General features: G+C 40.8%; 1 protein-coding gene across 20 annotated transcripts in view; it reads right to left on the bottom strand.

The window, feature by feature from the left end:
• The window catches only part of picalma (phosphatidylinositol binding clathrin assembly protein a), a 125,681-nt gene that overhangs the window by 50,347 nt on the left and 47,580 nt on the right, over positions 1-27,754 (bottom strand). For 13 of the 20 annotated variants that reach the window (XM_034178822.1, XM_034178829.1, XM_034178825.1 and 10 more), the window contains exons 6-14: positions 25,797-25,890; positions 25,613-25,724; positions 21,110-21,216; positions 20,978-21,019; positions 17,756-17,767; positions 17,511-17,596; positions 9,554-9,677; positions 9,215-9,348; positions 8,844-8,926 (exon numbers count right to left, since the gene is read on the bottom strand). In XM_034178822.1, coding sequence (XP_034034713.1) covers positions 8,844-8,926; positions 9,215-9,348; positions 9,554-9,677; positions 17,511-17,596; positions 17,756-17,767; positions 20,978-21,019; positions 21,110-21,216; positions 25,613-25,724; positions 25,797-25,890 — 794 coding nt within the window. The remainder of the gene's footprint in view (positions 1-8,843; positions 8,927-9,214; positions 9,349-9,553; positions 9,678-17,510; positions 17,597-17,755; positions 17,768-20,977; positions 21,020-21,109; positions 21,217-25,612; positions 25,725-25,796; positions 25,891-27,754) is intronic. The other 7 variants (XM_034178826.1, XM_034178842.1, XM_034178838.1 and 4 more) reach the window with 3 other exon arrangements.

Raw genomic sequence — 27,754 nt, 5'->3', positions numbered from 1 at the left:
TATCATCAATAGCCAATGTCATGTTGTCAATCTGTTTTGCATGTAAGTTTTTATCCACATAATGCCACACCACCTCCATTTTTTTTTGTTTCTGCTCTATGCAAACATCTCAATCTTCTAACATAAAGTTGTTTATTTCATCATTTTTTATCCAAGTTTCTGAAATTGCTAATACATTAAACAAAGTACCCAATTGGTTCACGTAATCTTTTATCTTTTCAAAATTTGCATGAAGGGTGCGACTATTGAAGTGGACAATTGACAACATCTCATTAGGTTTATTCTGAGTTGGTATTTGCTGGTCTTGATAATACATGCAGTCATCATTTATGTCATTATAAAAGTTTATATCCGGGTCGACTTACATTCAAAAGTTTTAAATTGCATTTCTTGGTTTTGTACTTTCATTGTCCTCTATAGGCAGGGAATTGTTAATATTTGTCATTTTGAATTGAAGGTAAAACTATCTAGATTTTTTATTTATATTTCATTTTTCAATTGTATTTGTTCAGTTCATGTTCTTTGATGCATAGTACCTTAGCTTCTTCTGGTGTACCTAATAGTTTTATGTAAACTCTGCAGTTAGAGGTCCATGTTCCTTGGATTTTGTTTTGTTTCTTTAGTAGACGGGCTTTTCTAGCTATATCTGCATTTTTTTTGGTCAGATGATCGTTTATGTATACCTTGGTCCCTTTAAGTTTCTTTCCCTGCTTTAATATGGTTAACTTATGTTTCCTATTAACAAACCTTACTATTATTGCTGATTTTTGTTGCTTGTCTTTTCGGGGCAACAGATGACATGCCTCTATATCCTGCGTGTTCATTGTAATTCCTTTGGTAGCAAAGAAGGTGACCACCTGCTGCTCCATTGATTCCAGGTCTTTGTCAGTAGGCTCCTCTTCGTTGGTTACTGCTCTTGCATAAGTTCTTGGTTTGATGTCAAGGCCTGTAACCATAAGATCGTTTATCCTGGAATATTGTTCAAGCTCTGATACTCTATTTTCAAGAGTTTTAATCTTCACGTCTTTCTCCATATTTTGCTGTTTCAGTTCATTCACTTGGGCCATTAAGTCTATAATTGTTTTTTGTTGGTTCGATATGTTTTGCATGTCCAGTGTTATAAAGTTCAGAGACTTCTTAATGTCCTCTAGCTCCTTTTCAATGGTTGGACTTATGCTTAAAGGGACTGATCTTATGTTTGACTCTGATGTCTCTGTGCCGCTCTTTTTTGGCCCCATAATGGTTAATAAGCTCGGTCCTGTTACTTATGCTAAGCTGCTAGCTGCCAGCACGCCGCCTGCTTATAGCCAACTACTTTTAGTTGCCTCACCGGTCAACCACAATGTTTCCCCACCAACCACTCTCTCTGTACCTCAGCCTCACTCCGCCGCTGCCTCGGATAGCTCGCCGGCCAACCTCGCTGCCTCGGATAGCTTGCCGGCCAACCTCGTCCCTCCGCTGCCTCCTGATTGATTGACTGATCGGGGGGGACAGATTTTTAGGGGGACCAGCATAACTCCGGAACATTCAGTTATAGTCCAAACTATACCTTTTTAGAATCTTTGTGATCAGACACAATGTGGTATAGCTTTCAATATGATTGGAACATTTTTTTTTTTTTAACCCGGATGCAGTTCTTTAGTTGACCCCTACTTGGCCCCCCATTGAAAATTCAAATGGCTAACATTATTTTTGTACAACATGTACCAAAAGGTATACACAGTCAAATTTTGGTGCTTGTAACCGGATCTGAATGATTATTACAGTTATCCGTGCTCCTATTTACAGTGGGGTTTGGTTCCATACATTTGGTACCACTGCACTCTGCACACACATTTGTGCATGCGCGCACGCACAAAACAAATTCACTGCGCTGTCTGAAGGCTGTTCGAATGAAAAGCTGGACTATTTTCTGACGTGACTTTTCACTGCACTGAGGATGTCCACAGTCTTTTTTGAAGTACATGCTCGCACAAGCACCAACCCAGTTGTGTGAGCGCACACTGGACAACAACAAGCAAGATGATGATTTGATTGAGCTAACCGATGGTGCTAATTCTGGTAACACACACACACCAACAAAATCCACTCCGCTGTAAGCCGTCTGGATGTATGAAGAGCTGTTCAGATGAAAAGCTGATGTGATTTTTGGCTGGACTGAGGAACAACACAGTCTTTGTTTTTTTAAAATGGAAGCCTGAAGTCAGTGCACTGCATCACCGGACTACATGTCACAATTTGGACTTTAGCAGCAGTGGAACACCAAAATGTAAGTCCTTTTTCTGTTTATAAATAAAATATCAAATGACAAGGATCTGTTTTAGCCATTATATAAAAAATAATGAACATTTTTACATTCTTTCAAATGTACAAAAATTTCACCTCATGAAATATTTGTACCATTGAACTCAAACATTCATTATTTGTATAGCAACAGCAGTAGAGAAGCTTAAATCTTCGACTGGACAATGCGAGGACATTTCGCTTCAAATCGCAGAAGCTTCCTCAGCTAAAATTCTTGTTCTGGTAGTCTGACTTCTGTCTTGACTCTTGTAGAGAAGAATAAACAGAAGCCACAAAAGCTGGACTTTTAAACCTAACCAGACCCCTCCTACCGAGAGGCAGGATACTACAGGCTAGTGACTAAACAATAGCTCTAATTAGCACCTATTGTTCTCTAGTTAGCACCCTCCTAAAGACAAGGCAGCTGTACCTCCTAATGATGGGACAGACACCTCTCCTGATGGCTCCCTTGACGACTCTCCTGATGACGTGAATGACTCATCACAATGAACAAACGACTGAAACTGCTTTGACCTGAGTACCCCATTGTAAACAGGGGACAAAGCATGTCTCAGACCCCCTCCCCAGTTAAGGCTGGGTTTCAAGTTTCACACAGAATTTCTCCATGACCCCTCTCTCAAACCATTTCTTCTCTCTGGCTAAGATTTTAACTTCCTTGTCCTCAAACGTGTGGTTAGTGTCTTGAAGGTGGAGATGAACTGCAGACTGAGGTCCACTGGCGACCTCTCTGCGGTGCTGGTATAGCCTTTTGTGTAAAGCAGTGTTAATTTCGTTGATGAAATATTTTCGTTTTGTTTTCGTCATAAATATATTTTTACGGACTAAAACAGAACAAAAACGAAAATAAAACTTTTGAGACGATAACTATAACTAAATTAACTTATATTCACGTCAACGAAAAAAGACGAGACGGAAATCCAATCAGTAGACAGTTAAGATCATGGTAAGATGGGAGAAACGGCAAAACAACCACTCACCAGATAGAAGAGATGGGAGCAGACGAGAGGAGAACCAATCAGAGCTTAGCTTATTAACCAGTAACAGGAAGTAAGCCACTGTTTCGACCGCGCATGGGAAGACAACGGAGGCAGTTGAAGAGAGTCATGAGACTATGAGAAAACAACGAGACACGAAAGAAAAAGCGACAAAATGTCCACGGCCGGCAGAAAAAGAAGGGAAGATTTATGGGCCCATTTCATATTTGACAACAAAGAGAACAAGACAAAGTGTAAAGCATGCGACACAGTAATCCGCGGCAAGAACACGACAAATCTAAAGAGACATCTACAGAACAACCACCTCGAGATATTCTCAAAGGTAAAATCGCTAAGGCATTGTATATATAATTGTATATTGACTTCAGTGTGCTCACATATTAGTAATAAATGTGATGAACTGAAATGTACTGTCTGGTGGGCTGGTAAATATCCACATCACCATGGTCACGTTGGGTTATGCTAACATGTGATCACGTTAATTTGTGTAAAATGCAAGTGAAAAACACTGATTAACTGTATATATTTTTACAGTGATAATGCATGAACACGCTATCATTATTTACACACTGACCCAGCATAAAATTATGTCACGTCATCTAACTTGCTTCAAAGAAAATACATTTTTTTTTTTTAACTGTAATGTTAAAATGAAAGCACAAGTCTTAACTTTTTTCTTTTTTATTACCCCACAGTTGCAGAAGTCCACTGATAAAGACGAACCAAGTGCTAAAAAGGCAAAAACGTCCCACCAGAATATTGCTAATGCCCTTACTACAAAATACAAATGTGATTCCAAGGAACAACAAATAAAAGAGGAGGCTATAGCTAGATGGATTGGAAGTACAGGGTTGCCAGTTACAACAGTAGAAGATGAGGAATTTATTCTTATGTTGGAAAAATTTGATAAAAAAGTGACTGTGCCAAAAAAACTAAGATAAGCAATTTGATTGAGAAGCACTATGAGAAAGAAATAAAGTTCAAAGACTGTCTGATGCCCAAAAAGTATCAATTGGGATTGCTCTATGGACTAAAAAAGGATTAACTGCATCATTTCTTGGCATAAGTTGCTGCTATTTCTGCGTGGAACAAAACAAACCAGAACACATACTGCTAGCTCTTGAACAGGCTGCCCATCCACACACTGCTCAGTCCATTAAGGCATGCGTTGATAAGTGCATCCAAGAATGGAGCATTTCAAATGAGAAAATTGTCACAGTAATTACTGACAATGGTAGCAATATGGTGGCTGCCTTTAAACAGTACTCCAGAGGAAGAAGAGACCAGCTCTGATGACCAAGAAGAGACACGCCTGGGTGAAAGTGACACAGAAGAGGAGATTGAAGATCTGCAGTAAGTTTTTAAGCACTTTAAGCATTTATGTTTTTACAGTAAATTGACTAATTTGATGCACATTTCCTCTTTTGGTAGTTACCAAAACATTGACATGGACATGGAACGAATGCCCTGTGTGGTCCACACGCTGCAGCTTGTGGTTTACATGATGAACAAGGAGGCAAGTGTCAAGAGGATCCTGGACAAAGTGCGATCACTTGTGAAGCTCTTTCGCAAATCATCTGTGGCTACCCAGAAGGTTTTTTAAATGAGTGTGGCCTAATTGTTGTTAATGATTGCCCCACACGTTGGTCAAGCACTTATAACATGATCGCACGACTCTTAAAGATTAAAGATTCCCTTTGCCAAGTAGCAAATGAGATGGGGTGGGACAGCTTACTTTCCAGTGAATGGCAAAAGCTCAAGTCATTGCATGAACTTTTGTTGCCTTTTGCTGAACACACACAAACTCTTCAGAGTGACACAACGACAATGTCACTGATAGTCCCTACCCTCTGAGATCTGCTCAGTCATCTTACTGATTTTGAACAAAATACAAATCATCATGACTTTGCAGCTCTTGCTCGAAAAATGAAAGGCAATATGAACCAGCGTTTTGGCTGGGTATTGGATCCTTCAGATCATAAGTTTTCTCTCCTTGTAGCAGCTGCATGCTTTCTCAACCCTACTGTATGAGGCCCTACTTGATATGGCTGATGACAATATTCAGGAACTTCTCAAGCAGGCAGAGAAGTATGTGTTCCAGTGCGCTCAGCCACAAGAGAGTCAGCCACGTGATGACGATGATGTACAGCAACTGAATGGATCAAATCCTTTACCAGCATGTGACCCAGCACCATCATCCTCTGCAAAGCAACCAATCTTCAGGTTTCTGTCTAAATGTCATACAAAATCTAAGCCAAAGGTGTCTGTGTGTAGTATTAGACAGCAGTTAAGAAAATATAAGGAGGAGCTCTCAGAGCATTACTTGTGAAACAGGAATCTCATTTTGGCTACAGAAATGTGACTCGTATCACAGTTTGAAACCAATAGCATTAGATCTACTGTCAATGCCAGCTTCCCAAGCTTTTGCTGAGAGAGTGTTCAGTGTCACTGGTGACCTCACAAGGGGTAAACGTAACAGAGCAACAGTCATATTAGCACGAAGTTCTTTCCTCAAAATGAACCGAAGTAAATAAATAGTACATTCCATAATGCTGGTGTTATTGTAGCAACTGGGTTAAGTACTATTGATGTCAATACACTTTTGATTAAAGATTCTTAAATTTATTGTTCAGCTGTAATCTTAATAATCCTATGGTCCGGTAACTTTTTTTGTAGTATTTGAATGAAACCAGTGTTTGTTGCCATCAGTATTTGTTTTTTTTTTTTTTGTTTGTTTTTTATATTTTGAAGAAGGCTTTGTAATGCTGTGCATCCAAGTATTATGCACTTTTTTTTTTTTTAACAGCTAGTGAATTCTATTTCTTACTGTTGTATACATTACAATATATGCATCAGGAAAGTTAAGTTACTTGTTACTTGAATAGGCTGTTTAGTCAGGCAATTGTGGTTTTGTATTTTCATTTGCACTATTCATTGAAAGTTAATTGAGAAATGAAATGCAATTATTTTGTTGAAATTAACTGAAATGTGTTTTGCCTATTAAATTACAGTTCCAAAAGGATTGTTCATTTGCATATTCTGAGGTTGAAAATTATTGCATTAGAAGAAAGAAAAATCTTGTCTGACTATATTGGTGATTGATTTAGTCAACAAAAATTGTTTCCTATTTTAGTCGACTAAAATAGGAAGCAATTTCAGTCTACTAAAATTAGACTAAAATTAATCCAAATTGGATGAGTAAAACTAGACTAAAATTTAAAAGAATTTTAGTCAAAAGACTAAGACTAAAACTAAATTAAAATTTCTTGTCAAAATTAACACTGGTGTAAAGGTTGCTTAGTGACACCTATGTAGTGTTTGTTACAGTTTTCCTGACATCTGACAGAATACACTACATTGCTCTGTTTTTTTCACTAGGAATCCTGTCCTTAGGGTGAAATAATTTCTGTCTCAAGGTGTTAACTGGTTTAAAGTAAACTGGGATTTTGTGCTGTCTGAAGATCCTCTGTAGTTTTCCCCCTACTCCTGCTAAATAAGCAAGAGACACTCTTCTTGTCTCCGTCTCCTGTCTATCTGGTCTCTTTGTTCTCTGGGACTTCTGCACTTTGTCCAGGGACCATTGTGGGTACCCACATACTGTGAGCTTTCCGAACAAGTTGCTGTTCTTTAGCCCTTCCCTCTGCAGTTGTGGGCACCAGCTGCCTGTTCTCTCCAATCGTAACATCACAGTCCAAGAAGGCTAAATGGTTGTTTCTGGCATCCTCACGTGTGAACTTGATATTGGAGTCCACCGAGTTTATGTGTTCTGTAAAGTCCTCAACCTCCTGTTGCTTGATTTTAACCCGTGTGTCATCGGCATATCTGAACCAGTGACTAGGAGAGATGCCCGTGAAAGACGTCAAGACTGTCTTCCCCACTTGCTCCATGTACAGATTGGTCACAATGGGGGATACCGGAAACCCCATTGCACAACCATGGATCTGCCTGTAGTAATTCCCCCTAAACAGGAAATACGTGGTGTTAAGACAGATCTCCAAGAGTTGGCAGATGTGGTCTGGTGTGAGTTTGGTCCTTTCAAATAGAGACACATCGTCCAGCAGTTTCTGCCTCACAGCTGGGGATGCAGGATGATGCAACGATATATCAAATGACACCGTAGTTTCATTTGCCTCCAGCTGCAGGTCCTTGATCAGGTTCACAAAATCTTGTGTTCTCCACATGGTGGTCTGAGTTATCCACGAGAGGAGCCAAAATCCACTTGAGGTGCTTGGCCAAATTGTACATGATGGAATCTGTGCTACATACAATAGGCCTGAGTGGCACGTCCTGTTTGTGGATTTTGGGCAGTCCATAGATGCATGGCGTGGCATCCCCAGGGTAGCTGAGGAAGCTTCTGCGATTTGAAGCGAAACGTCCTCGCGTCAAGCAACCCAGTCCAGTCGAAGATTCAAGCTTCTTTACTATGGAAACCACCTGGACAACTGAGAGCCTTCACAGAAATCAGTCATAATACACAATAAGGTAAGGGAAACACATTTGGGACCTTTCAGCACCCTGAAAACAATGTAAGAGGATGTCTATAGTTTCTGAACAGCCGCTGAGCTTGTTCACAAGCTAGTGAGAACTTCTCAGCCACCAAGTGCCATTTAAAAAAGTAATAAAATTTATAGTAATTTTATTTGCCAACCAAAATTATATTTTGGTCATGTCTTCATCAGGTAAACTGACTGCATTTCTGTATCTGAAGCAGACATTCAAAATACTGTACAATGTCTCCAATTCCACCAGTCACACACACATCAGCATCCCGACATTCAAGGCACTCAAACCCACACACACAGCAAACTGGGGATTAAGGATCTTGCCCAAGGGAGTTCAATGATTTTCCTGACTGATGGTGAATCAAATTGAGGATCATTTGGTCACAAACCTGCCTCTCTAACCTCTAGTTCTTAATGCAGAACTGATGAGCAGTTCATGACTGCATATAGTTGCGTCACCATTAAGATAACCATAGCAGGAGCCATGGTCAAAATTCAGGTGTCAATTCCTAAAGATGCAAGCAAAGTTCACTTTGACAATCCAGAGTGTGACAGGGAAAGCAGTCTGCTCACAAACATAAAATCGCAAACAAGTACTGCCATTATAATCGTGTGTCAACTTCATTTATGTGCCTTTGATATGAGGCTGAAGTGAGAAGTACACAAAACAAATGAGACAAGGTTGCAGTTACCTTTGCAAGTCAGTATTTTGTTCGAGTAAATGGAAGAAACATTCAGACATCAAAAGAGCCTCATGGAATATCACAGAAGGAAATTATGCTCAACTGCTGATTTCCGTCAGGCAAGAATGTGCCATGTCAACATGCGGGTTTGCTTTGGCGACCCACAGCAAAACAATCAAATTTGACAATTTGAAATCCAGGTCTTAACAGAAAGAGGACAAAAATACAATAAATGTTCTGTAACCAACCATCTGAGCTGTTGCACTGACCATAGGGTTGAGGGTGTGTGCATGAGTATCTGGTGACAGCATTTTAAAATGCAATATGGACTGAAGTGTTGCCAAAAGGTGAGTTCTCACCTCCCCATGTGTTCGAGGAGAGCGGCAGCGGCTGCTGGAAAGCCGGCTGCAGGTCCAGCAGGTCATTGGCTACTTTGGCGGTGCTGGAGGGGAAAACAAGGACATGAAGGGGACAAACAAAAAAAAAAAAAAACAGATGCTCCTCCACAAACTACCGACTTGTTTCTTCAGCTCAAAGTTGCTCACAGAAAAACAAAAATGCTCTAAACATGAGCACTTCTACAGATGTGATATGTGCAAGCAGGCACTTTTAACTTTCACTGCCTTTAAAGTGCAACAGTTTCCAACTAAGAAGCTGTAAATAATGTGACATTTTGAGAACAGAGGAACTTTAATTTAAAGCTGCACCACATCAGTCTCTACACCCTCACCTGTTATTGGAGCTGGGGGTCGAGAAGAGGTCAATGGCAGGGGTTGAGTTGATTGCAATGTCCAATGTAGAAACTGGAGACGAGTCTGTGGTTGCTGTAGATGGATTTTTTTGGAGCTCTTTCAGACGCTGCTCCTAACATGAATACAAAGTCGACATTAGAGCCACAGTCACACAAACTCAAAGTGAACCAGAAGCACAAATGCCAATTCAGGGAAGGAAAACACCACACACACTCACACCACTATCAAAAAGGCTACGATTTCTTCTACTGGGCATTGCTGGTCTGGCCCGAGCTGTTCTAAGCTCAAAGGAATTTAGGCGAGCGAAGAAACTGTACCTTTAGAGCTTTTAGGCGAGCCTGCTCTTCCTCCAGAGCTGCTTGTTTTTCCCTCTCATCCACTTTGGTGAAAGATATGCTGGTGTTAGCCAGAGAAGTGACAGCATTGGAGAGGGTGCTGGCCCTGGGTTCAGAGACACACAGAAGCCACTGTGTCAAACAAAGTCATCATAAAGCAATTTGGAGTACAAGTATTACTTTTAGTCACATTTACAAAATGCAGAGCTAAACACACACACACAAAAAAAACAAAGTGCATGTGCAGGACTAATTTAAAAAAAGTACAAACTTAGTAATACTTTAATTCTTCCTGGGGGGGGGGGACCCTAGAGATCTGTGACCAAGCTTAGCTAGAGTTACCTAGGACAGGACAAAGGTTAGCGAAGAGGAAAGGGGGTACCCAAAGGCAAATAAAGGCAAAAAGTGTATGGAGTAAGAGAATAAAAGCATGAGAGCATGAGGCAACTTGAATTCCAAGAGCAGAATGCAATGAAATGCATTTTCATTTTAGACTCTACTGATGCAACTTCTGTGGATTTTCCAGCATCATCCTTTATACTATATCGTCTCAGGCCATTCCTTGTCAACACACACAAGATACAGAAACATAAAGCTTAAACTTATCCCGACTTAGTTAAAGGAGCAAGTATCATGCAAAACACCCCCCCCCCCCCCCCCCCCCAAAAAAAAACAAGCTGTAAAACTGTTGCAAGAATGGTGCAGCCACAGTTGTGCTACTTTCCTGGAATGATCCTTGAATAAACTTATGAGCAGGCTTGGCATTCTGCAGTGACAATCATTCCAGCATCAGTTTCACAGAGCAGATGTGTAATCATCAACATAATTCAAGTAAAGTGGTAGTCCATGGACAAAGAACTGGGGCTTAGTGAACCAGATGGTGGCGACTTTGGGGGGAAACAGAGTACGTCCGGTGAAACTTTAAAGAAAAGGCTTTTTTTTTTTTTTAAAGGAGTGGATACAGCGCAACCACCGGACTTTCTGGTAAGTCAGAACAGCCGTTTTGAATTTATTTTCTGCTCCGTATGTCCGTCACCTTGCTTTCTGATTGGCTGCACATCACATTCAGCAGGCTGCATGCTCGTTTGTGGTCGGAGGGCACCACACACGCTGCGATATCGGGCCAAAAAAAATTCAACATGTTGAATATCCCCGATTTGCGATCGGAGTGCTGCTGACATCCTTCCGAGTAGATTAGACCACTCTTAACACCACACACGGGAGGAATGTCATCTTTAGCATCATCACGATTGTCGGGGCGTCCTTAAGATTGTCAGAAGGGAAAGATCGGGTCCGATATAGGCCAAATTATCCTGCCGTATGAACCAGGCCTTAGACTACAACCCCTGGCAAAAATTATGGAATTACCGGCCTCGGAGGATGTTCATTCAGTTGTTTAATTTTGTAGAAAAAAAGCAGATCACAGACATGACACAAAACTAAAGTCATTTCAAATGGCAACTTTCTGGCTTTAAGAAACACTAAGAAATCAGGAAAAAAAAAAATGTGGCAGTCAGTATTGGTTACTTTTTTAGACCAAGCAGAGGGGAAAAAAAAATGGAATCACTCAATTCTGAGGAAAACATTATGGAATCATGAAAAACAAAAGAACGCTCCAACACATCACTAGTATTTTGTTGCATCATCTCTGGCTTTTATAACAGCTTGCAGTCTCTGAGGCATGGACTTAATGAATGACAAACAGTACTCTTCATCAATCTGGCTCCAACTTTCTCTGATTGCGGTTGCCAGATCAGCTTTGCAGGTTGGAGCCTTGTCATGGACCATTTTCTTCAACTTCCACCAAAGATTTTCAATTGGATTAAGATCCGGACTATTTGCAGGCCATGACATTGACCTTGTGTCTTTTTGCAAGAAATGTTTTCACAGTTTTTGCTCTATGGCAAGATGCATTATCATCTTGAAAAAAGATATCCCCAAACATCCTTTCAATTGATGGGATAAGAAAAGTGTCCAAAATATCAACGTAAGCGTGTGCATTTATTGATGATGTAATGACAGCCATCTCCCCAGTGCCTTTACCTGACATGCAGCCCCTTATCATCAATGACTGGAAATTTACATGTTCTCTTCAGGCAGTCATCTTTCTAAATCTCATTGGAATGGCACCAAACAAAAGTTCCAGCATCATCACCTTGCCCAATGCCGATTCAAGATTCATCACTGAATGACTTTCATCCAGTCATCCACAGTCCACGACTGCTTTTCCTTAGTCCATTGTAACCTTGTTTTTTTTCTGTTTAGGTGTTAATGATGGCTTTTGTTTAGCTTTTCTGTATGTAAATCCCATTACCTTTAGATGGTCACAGACGTTGACTCCAGTTTCCTCCCATTCGTTCCTCATTTGTTTTGTTGTGCATTTTCGATTTTTGAGACATATTGCTTTAAGTTTTCTGTCTTGACGCTTTGATGTCTTCCTTGGTCTACCAGTATGTTTGTCTTTAACAACCTTCCCATGTTTGTATTTGGTCCAGAGTTTAGACACAGCTGACTGTGAACAACCAACATTTTTGCAACATTGTGTGATGATTTACCCTCTTAAGAGTTTGATAATCCTCTCCTTTGTTTCACTTGACATCTCTCGTGTTGGAGCCATGATTCATGTCAGTCCACTTGGTGCAACAGCTCTCCAAGGTGTGATCACTCCTTTTTAGATGCAGACTAACGAGCAGATCTGATTTGATGCAGGTGTTAGTTTTGGGGATGAAAATTTACAGGGTGATTCCATAATTTATTCCTCAGAATTGAGTGAGTCCATATTTTTTTCCCTCTGCTTGGTCTAAAAAAAAGTAACCATTACTGACTGCCACAATTATTTTTCCTGATTTCTTATAGTGTTTCTTAAAGCCAGAACGTTGCCATTTGAAATGACTTTAGTTTTGTGTCATGTCTGTGATCTGCTTTTTTTCTACAAAATTAAACAACTGAATGAACATCCTCCGAGGCTGGTGATTCCATAATTACTGCCAGGGGTTGTATAAGCATGCACTACTAAGGGGATGTGATGGTCTAGTGGTTAAGGTGTTGGGCTTGAGTCCAGAAGATCATGGGTTCAAATCCCCGCCTGACTGGAAAATCACTAAGGGCCCTTGGGCAAGGCCTTTAATCCCCCATTGCTCCCGGTGTGTACTGAGCGCCTTGTATGGCAGCACCCTGACATCGGGGTGAATGTGAGGCATAATTGTAAAGCGCTTTGAGCGTCTGATGCAGATGGAAAAGCACTATATAAATGCAGTCCATTTACCATTTCACTACTGGCTACAAAGCCAACCCATTACTCTGATTTGGGCAACAAAAACAAGTATAACACAAAGTTCTTGTTCACCACTGTGGCAACACTTATTCATGGACAACCACCTGTAAGTCACTCTCCTTTTACAGCACAAGATTTCTTGGATTACTTTGAAAAGAAAATAGAAGCCATTAGGTTAAACATATCCAAGCCACTGAGGTGGGCGCCATTACTGGAGGTAACACCAAGGTTTACAGTATTTGATAGTATCTCACTAGGCATGCTGACGAAACTTGTAACATCTACATAAAGCACAACCTGCTTATTTAGTCCTATACCAACAAAAGTGTTAAGGACCTGTGGCCCACTCTTGGGCTGACTGTGCTGGAAATTATTAATCTTTCTTTAACTTATGGATCTGTTCCTAATTGTTTAAAATCTGCAGTGATTAAACTATTACTTAAGAAATCTAATCTTAACCCTAGTGTAGTGAAAAACTAGGCTGACATCAAATTATCAGTTTGCTCTAAAATTCTGGAAAAGTTGGTTTCACGGCAGCTCGTGGACCATCTTACTGAGAATAATCTTTTCGAGCCACTGCTGTCTGCTTTTAGAAAATATAATTTCAGAGACGGCTCTCACTAAAGTGGTGAATGATCTTCTGTTTGCAATGTATTTGGACACCACAACAGTCCTGGTGCTGTTCGATATGCTGAGATTGTAGTTCCGTTGCCATGGAATCGCCCATGTGTGAAAGTTGGAGCGGTTGTGGGAGTGTGTGTGTCCGACAGTGTCAGACTGTATGTGTGGTATTGTTTGAGTATTCTTTCACTGTATTTATTATTTAATGGGGACTGCAGATGGAAACTAGCTATTTAGCTATAATCTGGTACAGATCATCTTTGTTTTTATGATCTTAATGTCTCTGTACATTGTCCTTTTTCAAATAAAGGACAAGATAAGATATTAGCGCTGCGTTTGATACCGTGGATCATCATATTCTACTCGATAGGCTGGAGAATCATTTTGGGATTACTGGGACTGCAGTGCATGGTTGACGTCATACCTGACCAGTCATTCTCACTGTGTTTTGTACAATAACTACCTCCAACCTTAGTGATGTGAAATTTGGGGTTCCACAGGGGTCTATCTTAGGCTTACTGCTTTTCTCCCTTTATATAGCACCCCTTGGGCGCACATTGGGCGTTTTGGGATTACCTTTCACTGCTATGCTGTGAAACTCAGTTATACATGCCGATAACTGCTGGTAATCTCATCCACATAAAATCCTTAGAAGATTGCCTTGCATCAGTGAGAAGCTGGATGTCTAGCAACTTCCTACTTTTAAACTCTGATAAGACTGAAATGATGATTCTTGGTTCAGTGAGACATCTGCATCAATTTGACCAGCTAACGCTTAGCACAGGCTCGTGTGTCATACGTCACACTGAAAGTGAAGAACCTTGGGGTAATTTTTGATCCTACGTTTGACATCCAGATTAGAGATTATGAGGACTGCTTTCTTCCACCTGCAAAATATAGCAAAGATTCGTTCCATCCTGTCTATGGATGATGCTGATACCCTGATTCATGTGTTTGTCTCTTCTAGATTGGACTACTGCAATGTTCTATTTTCTGGTTTACTGCAGTCCAGCATTAGGGGTCACCAACTGGTTCAAAATGCTGCTGCCAGACTTTTGACACAAAGATGAACATTTGGCCACATTACACCCATTTTGGCATCTCTTCACTGTCTTCCTGTCTCAGTGAGATCAGATTTTTAGGTTCTGCTACTAGCCTATAAAACTGTTCACGGGCTGGCACCTCCCTACTTAGCTGACCTAATTAAACCCTACTTACCGACCCGGGCTTTGTGTTCTCAGGGTGCAGGACTACTTTGTGTCCCTAGGGTGACTAAAAAGTCTGCGGATCACAAAGCTTTCTCTTATCATGCCCTGTTCTGTGGAATGAACTCCCTGTGTCAATAAAACAGTCAGACTCTAGAGTCTTTCAAGTCCAGACTTAAGACGCACTTATTTTCTCTTTCGTATGGCTAGCATACTGGCATAGTATGTTACTATGCTTTTTACTCTTAAATTCATTTTATTAGGAAACTGAGCGTGCTGTGGCCTCAACTTTATCTAAATTCTGAGTCTTTTAGTGAAACCTAGGGCTAGTAGCTGGTGATCATCTTAGTATTTCTTCTGTTTTTCTTGTTGTTTAATGCTGACAAATTATACTGTATTTGATGTCTTTCCAATGCCTGATTCTGTTTTTTTTCCCCTCTCTGTTTGAGGTGCAGCTCCATCCAGAGATAGGTGTGGTGTCTGTTTCTGCAACCCTCCCGTCATGTGCACTAGCAAAATTTCCTGTATATTCGTTTTGTGAATTGTGTCAGTAACATGGCCCAAGCAGAGGGTCACCCATTTGAGTCTGGTCTGTTTGAGGTTTCTTCCTCAAATCAGAGGGAGTTTTTCCTTGCCACTGTCGGCTGTGTGCTTGCTATGGTGGTTGATAAGGTTTGACCTTACTTGTGTGAAGCACCTTGAGGCAACTTTGCTGTGTTTTGGCGCTATACGAGGTCTTTTAGAAAAGTATCTGACCTTTTTATTTTTTTGCAAAAACCTGATGGATCTGAATCACGTGTGCTTGCATGAGCCAACCTTGAACTTTTGAGCCCATGTGTAAATTTTTTCATGCCTGTCGATTGCGTCATTTGCTTGCAAGCAGCCTTCGTGTGAGGTTGTGTATAGTGCTCTCGGCGGATTTTCATTGCAAGGAAAATGGCAGAACGACTGGAGCAGCGCTACTGCATCAAATTTTGCCAGAAACTGGGCGACAGCCAGGTGGAAACCATTCGGAAGATTCAGACGGCTTTCGGTGACGATCCTATGGGCATCACACAGATTAAGGAGCGGTACAACCAGTTTAAAGACGTCCGCACAACGGTGGAGAGCGATCCACGCTCCGGTCGGCCATCAACACGCTGAAATGACCAGATCATTTCCAAAGTGAATGCTGTGGTGATGCGGGACCGTCGTGTGACTGTCCGAGAAATTGTGGAAGAGGTGGACATCAGCACTTTGGACATCAGCCGTGAAATTCGTGCCGAAGCTGATGGCGGAGCAAAAGCAACTCCATGTTGAAGTCTCACAGGACATGTTGGACTCCGAAAAATGATGCTCACCTCTTCCTCAATTTCTCAGATAGTCACACGACTGACAAGTCACAGAAAGCCGTCTGAATCTTCCAAATGGGGGAAGAGATGGGCATGTCACAGCATGTCCTGTGAGACTTCAACATGAAGGTGCTTTTGCTCCGCCATCAGCTTCGGCACAAATTTCACTGTCACTCTTTTCATGGCCAAATCTTCTGTCACAGTGGAATGTGCCGAAAAAGTGCTGATGTCCACCTCTTCCGGAATTTCTCGGATAGTCACACGATGGACCCGCATCACCACAGCATTCACTTTGGAAATGATGTGGTCATTTCAGCATGTTGCTGGCTGACCGGTCGTTCCGCCATTTTCCTTGCAATGAAAATCCGACAAGAGCACAACACACGACCTCACACAAATGCTGCTTGCAAGCAAATCAAATCAAAATCAATTTTATTTATATAGCGCCAAATCACAACAAACAGTTGCCCCAAGGCGCTTTATACTGTAAGGCAAAAGCCATACAATAATTACAGAAAAACCCCAATGGTCAAAACGACCCCCTGTGAGCAAGCACTTGGCGACAGTGGGAAGGAAAACTCCCTTTTAACAGGAAGAAACCTCCAGCAGAACCAGGCTCAGGGAGGGGCAGTCTTCTGCTGGGACTGGTTGGGGCTGAGGGGAGAGACTCAGGAAAAAGACATGCTGTGGAAGAGAGCAGAGATCAATCACTAATGATTAAATGCAGAGTGGTGCATACAGAGCAAAAAGAGAAAGAAACACTCAGTGCATCATGGGAACCCCCCAGCAGTCTAAGTCTATAGCAGCATAACTAAGGGATGGTTCAGGGTCACCCGATCCAGCCCCAACTAGAAACTTTAGCAAAAAGGAAAGATGACGCAATCGACAGGTGTGAAAAAATTCATGCATGCACACGAAGGTTCAAGGTTGGCTCATGCAAGCACACGTGATTCAGGTTTTTGCAAAAAATAACAAAGGTCAGATACTTTTCTAACAGACCTCGTATAAATGAAAACAAATTGATTCAATGTTTTAGTGACGAGAGCTGTTTATATTAAGTTAACACATCCTTTGAGTGCACTTGACCACTTGACATTTGCTCACAAATGCACATTGCAAGTTAATTATGTTTGTCACCTCTGTTTTCACACCCCTTAACTGAAATCAGACTGTCAGCTGAACATGTTAGAGTTATTAAATAAAAATCTATTGTACAAAAATTCTAACAGTATACAACGCAACATAAACATCTGGTGTTTAATAGGTGTTACAGTTCTGGAAGTTACAGTAAAGAATTTATGATTATTTGAGACCATTAAAATTCAGTGCTGTAAAGAATTTTTACACATTCAGACACAGCAAATGTACACAGACTACTGAGAGTTATCAGTCCAGCCTTCTTAAAATGTGTTCTACACAGTCACAGAAAACAGCTTCTGGTGGGCATTCACTTAAACCTTTAATTCTGGCATGGTCCCACACCAATGTCACAGAGGAAGGAGAAATACCTGCTGGCTGCTGTGGAATCTTTGACTTTCTTCCCCTCTAAAGAGGCCAGGTGCTGCTCCAGGGCTTCCAGCAGGCTGCTGGGGGCCTAAACAAGTGTCAATGACATACAGTCAGTCTCAAAGCCTGACACACCAGAGACTAACATAAGATGTCTTCTAAAGACAACGAAGCATGCCAAGTTATTGCCAAACAAAGTAACTCAAATACAGTGACAGATAGAGAGAAAAAAGGTAAAGATACTTACACAGACTGTGAACTGAAAACAGAGACAGAAGGGAAAGATACAGAAAATAAAGGTGGTACCTGTCAAGCTATCAATAAAGAAACATGTTGAAGAAAAAAAAAAAAAAAAAAAACACACCACTAGATTAAAGTCAAGCTACTCTAGTTACCAAATCCTAGTAAAAATACAAGGAACAGATTTGAACAAATTAAAGCATCTCAACAAGCTGGAGTTCCCCATATCTAATACTGTCCAATAAAACAAGATGATTCACACCTTTATTTGCTGTATAACGTGCAAGGTCAGGAGTGAGTTCAAATTAGGTGTTGGTACAGCAAGTGCAATAATGGTGACATGCACTGCCTCTCTTGCGTGCACAGCATTGGTGTTAAACCCAGTTAGTCTTGAAGCTACAGGGGGTAGCAGCATGTAAAAGGTCAGTCCCAGCCAAATTTTGGAATTTCTTTTCATGACTGCCACTAAATCCATTTGGACATGCAAGCAAACAATATTCATTGTGCATCAGATTACTTTGCTTACTACAAGAAATAAAAAAATAATAATGAAAAATGCTTTAAACATCTTGTACAAATCAGTCCAATTACAATGAGTTAGTGAAAAAGAAAGTTAGCTAAAGCTTGTGGTTTGACCTTAAAAGACTTGATGGACTAATGAAGTTTATTCATTGTCTGTTTATCACTAAACAACCTGTTGTCTGCCTAGGGGGAGCATCCAAGACCCAAAGAAGATCTGTGGTGTCAATGTGGCACCAGTACATGCTCCTACAGTTTAATTTAGCATCTATATGGTAAAATCTTTAAAACTATAACTAGAATATATAACAATTGGCTTAAAAAAACTAAACAAAACGCACACACCGACCATAACCAGCATCATGGAGCCAAACCTTAAACTTGTGCAAAGTATTATCTACCATAGGTCTGGACAGAATGTGATGTTCTTGCGGTGGTGTCACATACAACCCCTGACAAAAATTATGGAATCACCGGCCTCGGAGGATGTTCATTCAGTTTAATTTTGTAGAAAAAAAGCAGATCACAGACATGACACAAAACTAAAGTCATTTCAAATGTCAACTTTCTGGCTTTAAGAAACACTATAAGAAATCAGGAAAAATAATTGTGGCAGTTAGTAACGGTTACTTTTTTTTAGACCAAACAGGGGGAAAAAATATGGAATCACTCAATTCTGAGGAAAAAATTATGGAATCATGAAAAACAAAAGAACGCTCCAACATGTCACTATTATTTTGTTGCACCACCTCTGGCTTTTATAACAGCTTGCAGTCTATGAGGCATGGACTTAATGAGTGACAAATAGTACTCTTCATCAATCTGGCTCCAACTTTCTCTGATTGCTGTTGCCAGATCAGCTTTGCAGGTTCGAACCTTGTCATGGACCATTTTCTTCAACTTCCACCAAAGATTTTCAATTGGATTAAGATCCAGACTATTTGCAGGCCATGACATTGACCCTATGTGTCTTTTTGCAAGGAATGTTTTCAGTTTTTGCTCTATGGCAAGATGCATTATCATCTTGAGAAATGATATCATCCCCAAACATCCTTTCAATTGATGGGATAAGATATCAACGTAAACTTGTGCATTTATTGATGATGTAATGACAGCCATCTCCCCAGTGCCTTTACCTGACATGCAGCCCCATATCATCAATGACTGTGGACATTTACATGTTCTCTGCAGGCAGTCATCTTTATAAATCTCATTGGAAAGGCACCAAACAAAAGTTCCAGCATCATCACCTTGCCCAATGCAGATTCAAGATTCATCACTGAATATGACTTTCATCCAGTCATCCACAGTCCACGATTGCTTTTCCTTAGCCCATTGTAACCTTGTTTTTTCTGTTTAGGTGTTAATGATGGCTTTCGTTCAGCTTTTCTGTATGTAAATCCCATTTCCTTTAGGTGGTTTCTTACAGTTCGGTCACAGATGTTGACTCCAGTTTCCTCCCATTCGTTCCTCATTTGTTTTGTTGTGCATTTTTACCACTCTGCATTTAATCATTAGTGATCGATCTCTGCTCCCCTCCACAGCATGTCTTTTTCCTGGTTCTCTCCCTCAGCCCCAACCAGTCCCAGCAGAAGACTGCCCCTCCCTGAGCCTGGTTCTGCTGGAGGTTTCTTCCTGTTAAAAGGGAGTTTTTCCTTCCCACTGTAGCCAAGTGCTTGCTCACAGGGGGTCGTTTTGACCGTTGGGGTTTTACATAATTATTGTATGGCCTTGCCTTACAATATAAGGCGCCTTGGGGCAACTGTTTGTTGTGATTTGGCGCTATATATAAAAAAAATTGATTGATTGAATTGATTGATTTTTGAGACATATTGCTTTACGTTTTCTGTCTTCCCAACCTTCCCATGTTGTTTGTATTTGGTCCAGAGTTTAGACACAGCTGACTGTGAACAACCAATATCTTTTGCAACATTGCGTGATGATTTACCCTCTTTTAAGAGTTTGATAATCCTCTCCTTTGTTTCAATTGACATCTGTCATGTTGGAGCCATGATTCATGTCAGTCCACTTGGTGCAACAGCTCTCCAAGGTGTGATCACTCCTTTTTAGATGCAGACTAATGAGCAGATCTGATATGATGCAGGTGTTAGTTTTGGGGATGAAAATTTACAGGGTGATTCCATAATTTATTCCTCAGAATTGAGTGAGTCCATATTTTTTTTCCCTCTGCTTGGTCTAAAAAAGTAACTGTTACTGACTGCCACAATCTTTTTTCCTGATTTCTTATAGTGTTTCTTAAAGCCAGAAAGTTGCCATTTGAAATGACTGTAGTTTTGTGTCATGTCTGTGATCTGCTTTTTTTTCTACAAAATTAAACAACTGAATGAACATCCTCCGAGGCCGGTGATTCCATAATTTTTGCCAGGGGTTGTATACCAACTTCCAAAGACTCAACCTGAGTTACTGGACAGATTGGACTTTCTGAACTCCTTTCATTTAGTGCTACAAGGTTAATTTATATTAAAAACAACAAAAAAAGTGAGTTTTGTACTCCAAAAACAGAAGCTGCTCAGTTTCTACCAAAGCTTATTATGATGTGCAAAAAATTTATATTTCACAAAATTTGGCCACTTTATTGAAAAGCAAAGCCATTCTAGATGTGAAAGGTGTAAAGTTTGGATAAATAGTTGCTCAGTGCAACTACAAAGGTGCTGAATTGTGATTTTCAGCAAATAGTTGCATTTCCTACCTGAGACAAGTCCGGGATGTCTCCTCGATCAATTCCCACTTGCTGTGCATATGCAAAACAATAGAGGTCAGAATAAAAACCCTCCAGACATTCATCTTATACACACTTATGATCTCAGATAAACAGGTTTACCTCTGCTACTTTGAGGAACTCTGAGATTCTGGTCATTCGTGTAAGGAATTTCTTGTAGATATCAAGGCCTTCTTTACACTGGATTTTCTTCATGTCAAAGTACTTCTCTGTTAACATAACAGCAAAGGTGAAGGTTGAGAAAATGATTTGAATCAAGAAAGGCATTCAGAGTGTGTAGCTACTTTAATGGAGTAAAATAGGAAACACCATTTAGCCCTGGTCCCACCGAATAATGAAAGATGAATAATGAGCTACGTAGCATGTTTTTCTTTGGTACAAGTCCAGTTATTCAACAACTGTGGGAGAATAGTGGCTCAGAGGCAGAACAGTCAGCTAACGAGGCTCATCTGAGCGTGGCGCTAATTTGAATAAGTTCAAAATTCAGCAACAACAGCGTGGGGCAGTTTGTGTAAGAGGTACTACGAAGACAAACGAGGATTTTTAGAGACACGTTTGTGGTGAGGCTCAGCCATCTTGCACACTACAATCCCATCTGCTTTGTGCACCAGGTGCTGTATATAAAATAATTATTTTGTAGCGGATTAATCATTTTCTGTCAGAGCTAGGATGCTGAAGACACCTCTAATCGCTTCTGGAATCACCGAGGACAGTTGGAGCTTTTTTCTTGTCTCGTGCGCTAAGGTGAAGAACATATTTGGAACAGCCTAAAAGGTAATTTTGTAATGTTTATATTTTAATAGCTTGATAAAACAGTTGCATGTTTGTGCCTTCTTTATAAGCAGCTGTAAAAGTATATTTATGACAGATTTAACATCTTGTTATAATGGAGTCGTGCTCAAGACATGCATTTATGCTCGCAAAAGAGCGATTCTGCAGACAATAACGGAAGAACAAAGTTAAAAGTTGGATCATGTGTCAAAATGACTGTAAAGCCGTGGAAGAAATAAAGTCAGCGAGAAGAAGTGCAGAGGTGACTGTCCAGGAACGTGTGGTTTGGTTCTAGCTGGTCTGGTGCATTTAATGACTCTGGAACACAGGTGAACAGCAGCCTGGTGCATGGATGCACACACTGGCCGGACTGTACAGATGCTGTGAATTGAAAACCCACACTTTAAAAAGGGACCAAGTGCAGGAAGGCTGGAGGTTTGGACCAAACCCATGCCTAAACGTGCACCAACGTCACATTACACAGATCATATGTGGCTTGACGTGGATCATATGCAGCGACATAAGCCATTTGAGGCTGGACAGGGCTCAAAGGACAGGTCACTTGTGGCTCACTCGAGGCTGATACTTGGCACATGTGAGGTACAGAGAGGCACACAGAGGATATGTGGATCATTCTTCGAGTAGTCGCCGAAACACCCATGCGTGGCTCATTATTCATAGCTTATTATGCAGTGGGACGGAGGCTTTACGACCCACACCAACCAATGGAAGGCAATCAGAATACCAATGCTGTTACCATTAGTGTAGATTCCTTGTAAATCTACATCACAACCTGGGTGAAATAGAGGGTAGTTCTGATTGAAACATGTCACAAGAGCTGGCTAAAAGATCTAATGAGAATGTTTTGGGGGTAGTGTCAACCAACAACCCAAATCACAGTTCTCTGTACAGATTTAGTTGAAGTCATATGGTGACATGATTAGTTATCTGGTTGCCTGGATACAAGACCCATCTTTGTAGCCCAGGGCAACTGGAATCATGAACCTCCACATCCTCTTTTTGCCCCAATTTAAACGGCTCTGAGAATTGATGATTCATATACCCCATAATATTTATTCACTCATCCAACACTCCACATTTATTGCATTAGCCAATGAACAAAAATCACATAATGCTCATAGATTTGGCAGCTGTACTGTGAGGGAGCTGCCCATAGTGGAAACAAAATGCATGTAAGTGAGAAATTTTAAGTCAGATTAAAAAAAAAAAAACACCACATTTGATCATATATATAAAAAAATATCTTGTGACAACTGACATTTATTAAGCACTAGCCTGTGGTCCAGTTAAAGGAAGCAAAAGTGGAGGTTTCTTGATTGGCTACTTGAGGTTGGCTCTAAAAGGGAGTTACCCCCACACATTAAAAATGTAAAGCCCCACACAATGATTTAAGATGGTAACACTTGAGGCCTGAAACATTCCTGCAAATAAATCTAAGGCTGTATACTCAATAACATGAAGATGTGACAGTCAGTCACAGTTTAGACAATGCAAACACACTTGTTTCTTATTCACCTTTTTGTCAAGCAAATGGGTGAGACAAACGTAAGCTGTGTTTGTAGTGTTAGATGCTATCTAATTTACTCATTTTCTGGAATTGATACAACCAATCACTGCATGAAATAACACCATACGTATATTAACGTTACATTATCTTGGCATTATGGTGGTACTACATGTCTGGTAGTATTTTAACTTGATTGTGCTTTTATACGAGCTTCGTGCCACTGCGTTCCTCATAGCAAAACCGTCCACGCCGAGTGACAAAGTAGTTAAATATAATCGAGGGCCACTTTTTCATGTCATCTTCCCACTCTGTTATGACCCGTGGGTGAGCCAGAGCTGTTCTCTTTGAGCTTTTTAAAAAGGCTTTGTTTCTACCCATGGAATGACTTCCATTGTTCTATACTGAAAACATCGCTCAGCAGAAGTCCTAAGACAAAACGGAAATGCCTCTGTTGTAAAAGTGGGCGGGGCTGAATAAGGTGAATACTGTAATGTAATAACCAAGGTGGGGCCAATTTGCCACAGTAGATAATGAGCAGTGTATTACGCCATCCCAAAACAGCATGAAGCAAATTCGCACATTTACATTTGTAAGTTTTTGCAGCTTCTGCAAAAATCCAAAATAAGCTTGTTAAGCCCCCAATCACACAGTAGCAAGAATGTGCAGGAACCAGCCTAACACGGCAAATATTGCCATAATCCAACGCAGTCGGGAGGAAAAGGAGTGGTCAGCAGTGTCAGAACACATCAGATTACCTTGTCCACACCTGCATGACAGCATCCAAAGCACATGTAGACAACAGGTAGATGACACAGACTGGCCATAAAAGGCGCTGCAGACTGCCCGATGTCCAAACGTCTGGATGGCAAACACAGGACCGGGGTGGAAGGGGGCGCTGTGTTCCTCCCTTTGCACAGCCCCTGCCAGTACTCAACATCGGAGTACAACCAACATCTGGACCGGACTCACGCAATGTGCCAAAGTCGGCATGGTGTGGTCACTCGCTCAGTCATGCAATCACATCTGCGCTCGTCCTCCACAGCGCTACTGACCTCACATGCCTGTGCGCTTACAGCAGAGGTGCTGGACTGATGTGATCGCTGGGTGTGTGTTCACAATGGGTGAATGAGCAGCTATGTGTGCACGCGCCGTTGCCAGCTGTTAGACACTGCTGGCAGTGGACGATGCTGTCCCATGCATCAGACGCAGCCTTTCCAGGGAACTTCAATTTCTTTTCTTTTATTTGTTTTGGCTCACTTCAGCAGCACAATGCAACTCTGGACAGGGCGATGGTTGGATTATCACATGGGATTTATTTTTGCTGTGGTCGATTCCAGCACACAGCAGCCAGGTGAGAGGATTTTAACCACAAGCTCCGGTCCTGGCTCCATGGCCGCACTGCGCTCCTGGACCGCTGTTGGAGGTGAGATTCATGTTTATTAATGTTGTCATGGCCTGGTACAACAGTTCCATGTCATATCTCCTATAGAGTTATAAAGTAATCACATTACAGGGGTGAGATCCGTTCAGCTCTGAGCCTGACGCGTTACTGCACACCACAGAGAGGCACAGCTGCCTGTGGTATATACAGATATGATGGAGACAATCGTTCATATTATTTACATCACCCATGGGAAGGAATGGACAAATATCTATACTGTAAGGTCTATTGTGGATATAACAGCCTGTTAAGATTTGCGGTGGCGTGTGCACAGCAGTGCATGGTGCTTTCGGCTTGATAGCCGCTGTTCACATTCACTGTACATGATAATTCATAATTATGATGAAGCGTGCCACATACATTTCAACAATTCCTTTGCACTGGGGGGGGGGAGGACATTATTGTACGTGGTACATGCAGGTCATACTGGCAGGCTTTGCCGTGCCAGACCCATTTCAAGGTTTCAGAATATGTACATTGCTGTCAGATGATCCTCAGACTGCACATGGACCACTGTTGGATAGGTGTCCCATCGATGGCGCCCAGAACATATTGGAACGGAAACCCGACACTTTTCAGATGTGCGCTGTTTTGTCATTCTGGCTATGTGTGATGGGGGTATTAGAGTTTTACACATACACAAAACCATCAGGTTTTCCAATAGTCTGTTTTTAATTAATGAGTAACTGTATTGATGGAAATACTAATGAATTTCTTCAAGATTATTCCCACTGATTGCATAATGTTGAGTAACTACAAGGTCACCTGGAAGAACATAATCAGTAATTGGAAGTTGTCAACATTTGTAGTGACCTTCCACTGTACTGCAGAAGAAGGTACAGTTCACATAACATGTCATTCTTACCAAGGAGGTTAATTATGCCCTCATTGTAGGCTGCAAACAGTCTTATGGCATCTTTGAACAGAAGCATGAAAGCTGCGTTGATCACACCATTTGTGAGCTCATTGGCATTGACCTGAAAAGACAGTTTTCTTAGACATATTGAAGACTTATTCATGATGCCAAATTAAATCTAATGAGTACTCACATTGAAATCAAGCAACACATCCATTTGATTTTGGATGATGGGGATGGTCTTGAGGAGCTTCTCTGTGTTCATGGTTCTCATCACTCCATCAGACCTGTGGAAACAGAACAGGAAGAACTTGAGCACATACCTCAACATTAACACTTCACATTTTTAGTGCAGTTTGTATTCAAATTAATATGAAAGGTAAAAAAGGATGATACTTCTGATAAACTCCAAGTCACAGCAAATATGTTTAAATATTTGCAATATTTACAGTTGAGCTAAACCAATTCTTAAGAAGCACCATTCTAATCCAATAAAATTTGTTCGCAAATCTGATTGGTTAATCGTGTGAGATTTCCGACCATAAAATATTGCGTTGACTGTGGCAAAAATATTCAACCATTTCACATTTGATGTATTACTCCGTGCCCTGACCATGTTGCTACGCAGATGTCAATGGTGTTGAGAAACTGGTGGAGCGATGACAATGCAGAAATGGGTGAATTTAATCTATCATACAAAAGTATTGATGTGGATTTTGATAGAGAATTACTCAATGCAGTTGATGAGACGGAGAAATCTGCGGGACTACTCACAGAATACCCATTTTGGCATAAAGATAGTTTCTACGGTAAGCTTGGGTCGACCGAATTACTTACAGAAAAATAAACAGTGCAAACAATGGAACTGGATTGCAATGGAAATAACTCCATTGTGTGATGATTTGCCGACGTTAGTGCTGGTTACAAATTCAGTTTTACCAGTGACGCGTTAAAACTCAATTTGCGACCGTAAAATCCAGCATCAACGTCGGCAAATCAGACACAACAGGGTTATTCCCTAATTAGTCACTGTACATACAACAAAAACATTGTCTGCATTTAACCAGTCCTAACTAGTAGTTAGGCACAATCCAACCACTAGGAGCAGAGGACAGATACAGTCTGTAGTCCAGAGACCTCCAGATATTGAGATACCTCCAGATATTGAGATACTGCTTTGGTAAAGAGCAGAGAAAGAAGCAGACCCTATTGCTTTGCGTGTCTTGATGGTGGGAAGGAACCCAGGGCATCCAGCAGAAACCCACAGACGCGGACAGAACATGCTGACTCGACACACGAAAAAGTTGAGAATGGGTGGAATTGAATGTAACTGTTGTAACTTAGAATTGCATAAGCAGTGGGTCACCCCGAGTCTGGTCTGCTTGAGTTTTTTCCTTACCACTGTCACTTGTGTGCTTGCTCTAGGGGTTAGTGAGGTTAGACTTTACTTGTGTGAAGCGCCTTGAGACAGCTTTGTTTTGATTTGGGACTATATATCTTTAAAAAAAAAAAAAAAAAAAAAGATGCATAGACCTGTTAGGCAAGAGTGCCAAGTATTGAACCATAGTGCTGCCTGGGCTGTGTTACTGTATTTACTCCCAAAATTATTCATACCTGACAAACAATATTCAAAGCATTTTGATAATGAGTAGCTCTACTTAAAAACCAAAATTCTATTTGTTTCAGCTAGTTAGTTAGCTAGTCGACTAGTTGAAAACTATTACGTTCATTTAACCCTTAAAAGAATAGACAATAGATAGATGCTGGAGCTGCCACTACTCCTTTCACTCAGTGAAGAAAGTGTGTAAACTTTGGCAGGTGACTTAGTCAGCTGAAATAGACAGTCTATTCCTTGTAAATGAATGCACCTATTGTCTTCAGGCTAATTCTGTTTTTTGCATTTGTGATTTTGTGTTTATATTTGTTAAAATAAATATCACATTTGAGTTTCACCATGAAGATTCGAAACTGGCTTAATTCATTCAATGTCAATTTAGTCACCGACTAGTTGATGACTAATGTTACCTGACTGACTAATGACGTTCATTAGTTGTTCCAATCTTACCAATTAATGTGCATTCAAGATTTTAAATGGGTTTGTGTCAGTTTGTACAAGATATCAACTATTTATTTAACTGATTTCAACAACTC

The sequence above is a fragment of the Thalassophryne amazonica genome, chromosome 9 (assembly GCF_902500255.1).
Source record: "Thalassophryne amazonica chromosome 9, fThaAma1.1, whole genome shotgun sequence".
Classification (NCBI taxonomy): Eukaryota; Metazoa; Chordata; class Actinopteri; order Batrachoidiformes; family Batrachoididae; genus Thalassophryne; species Thalassophryne amazonica.
This window is presented reverse-complemented; position numbering and strand designations above follow the sequence as displayed.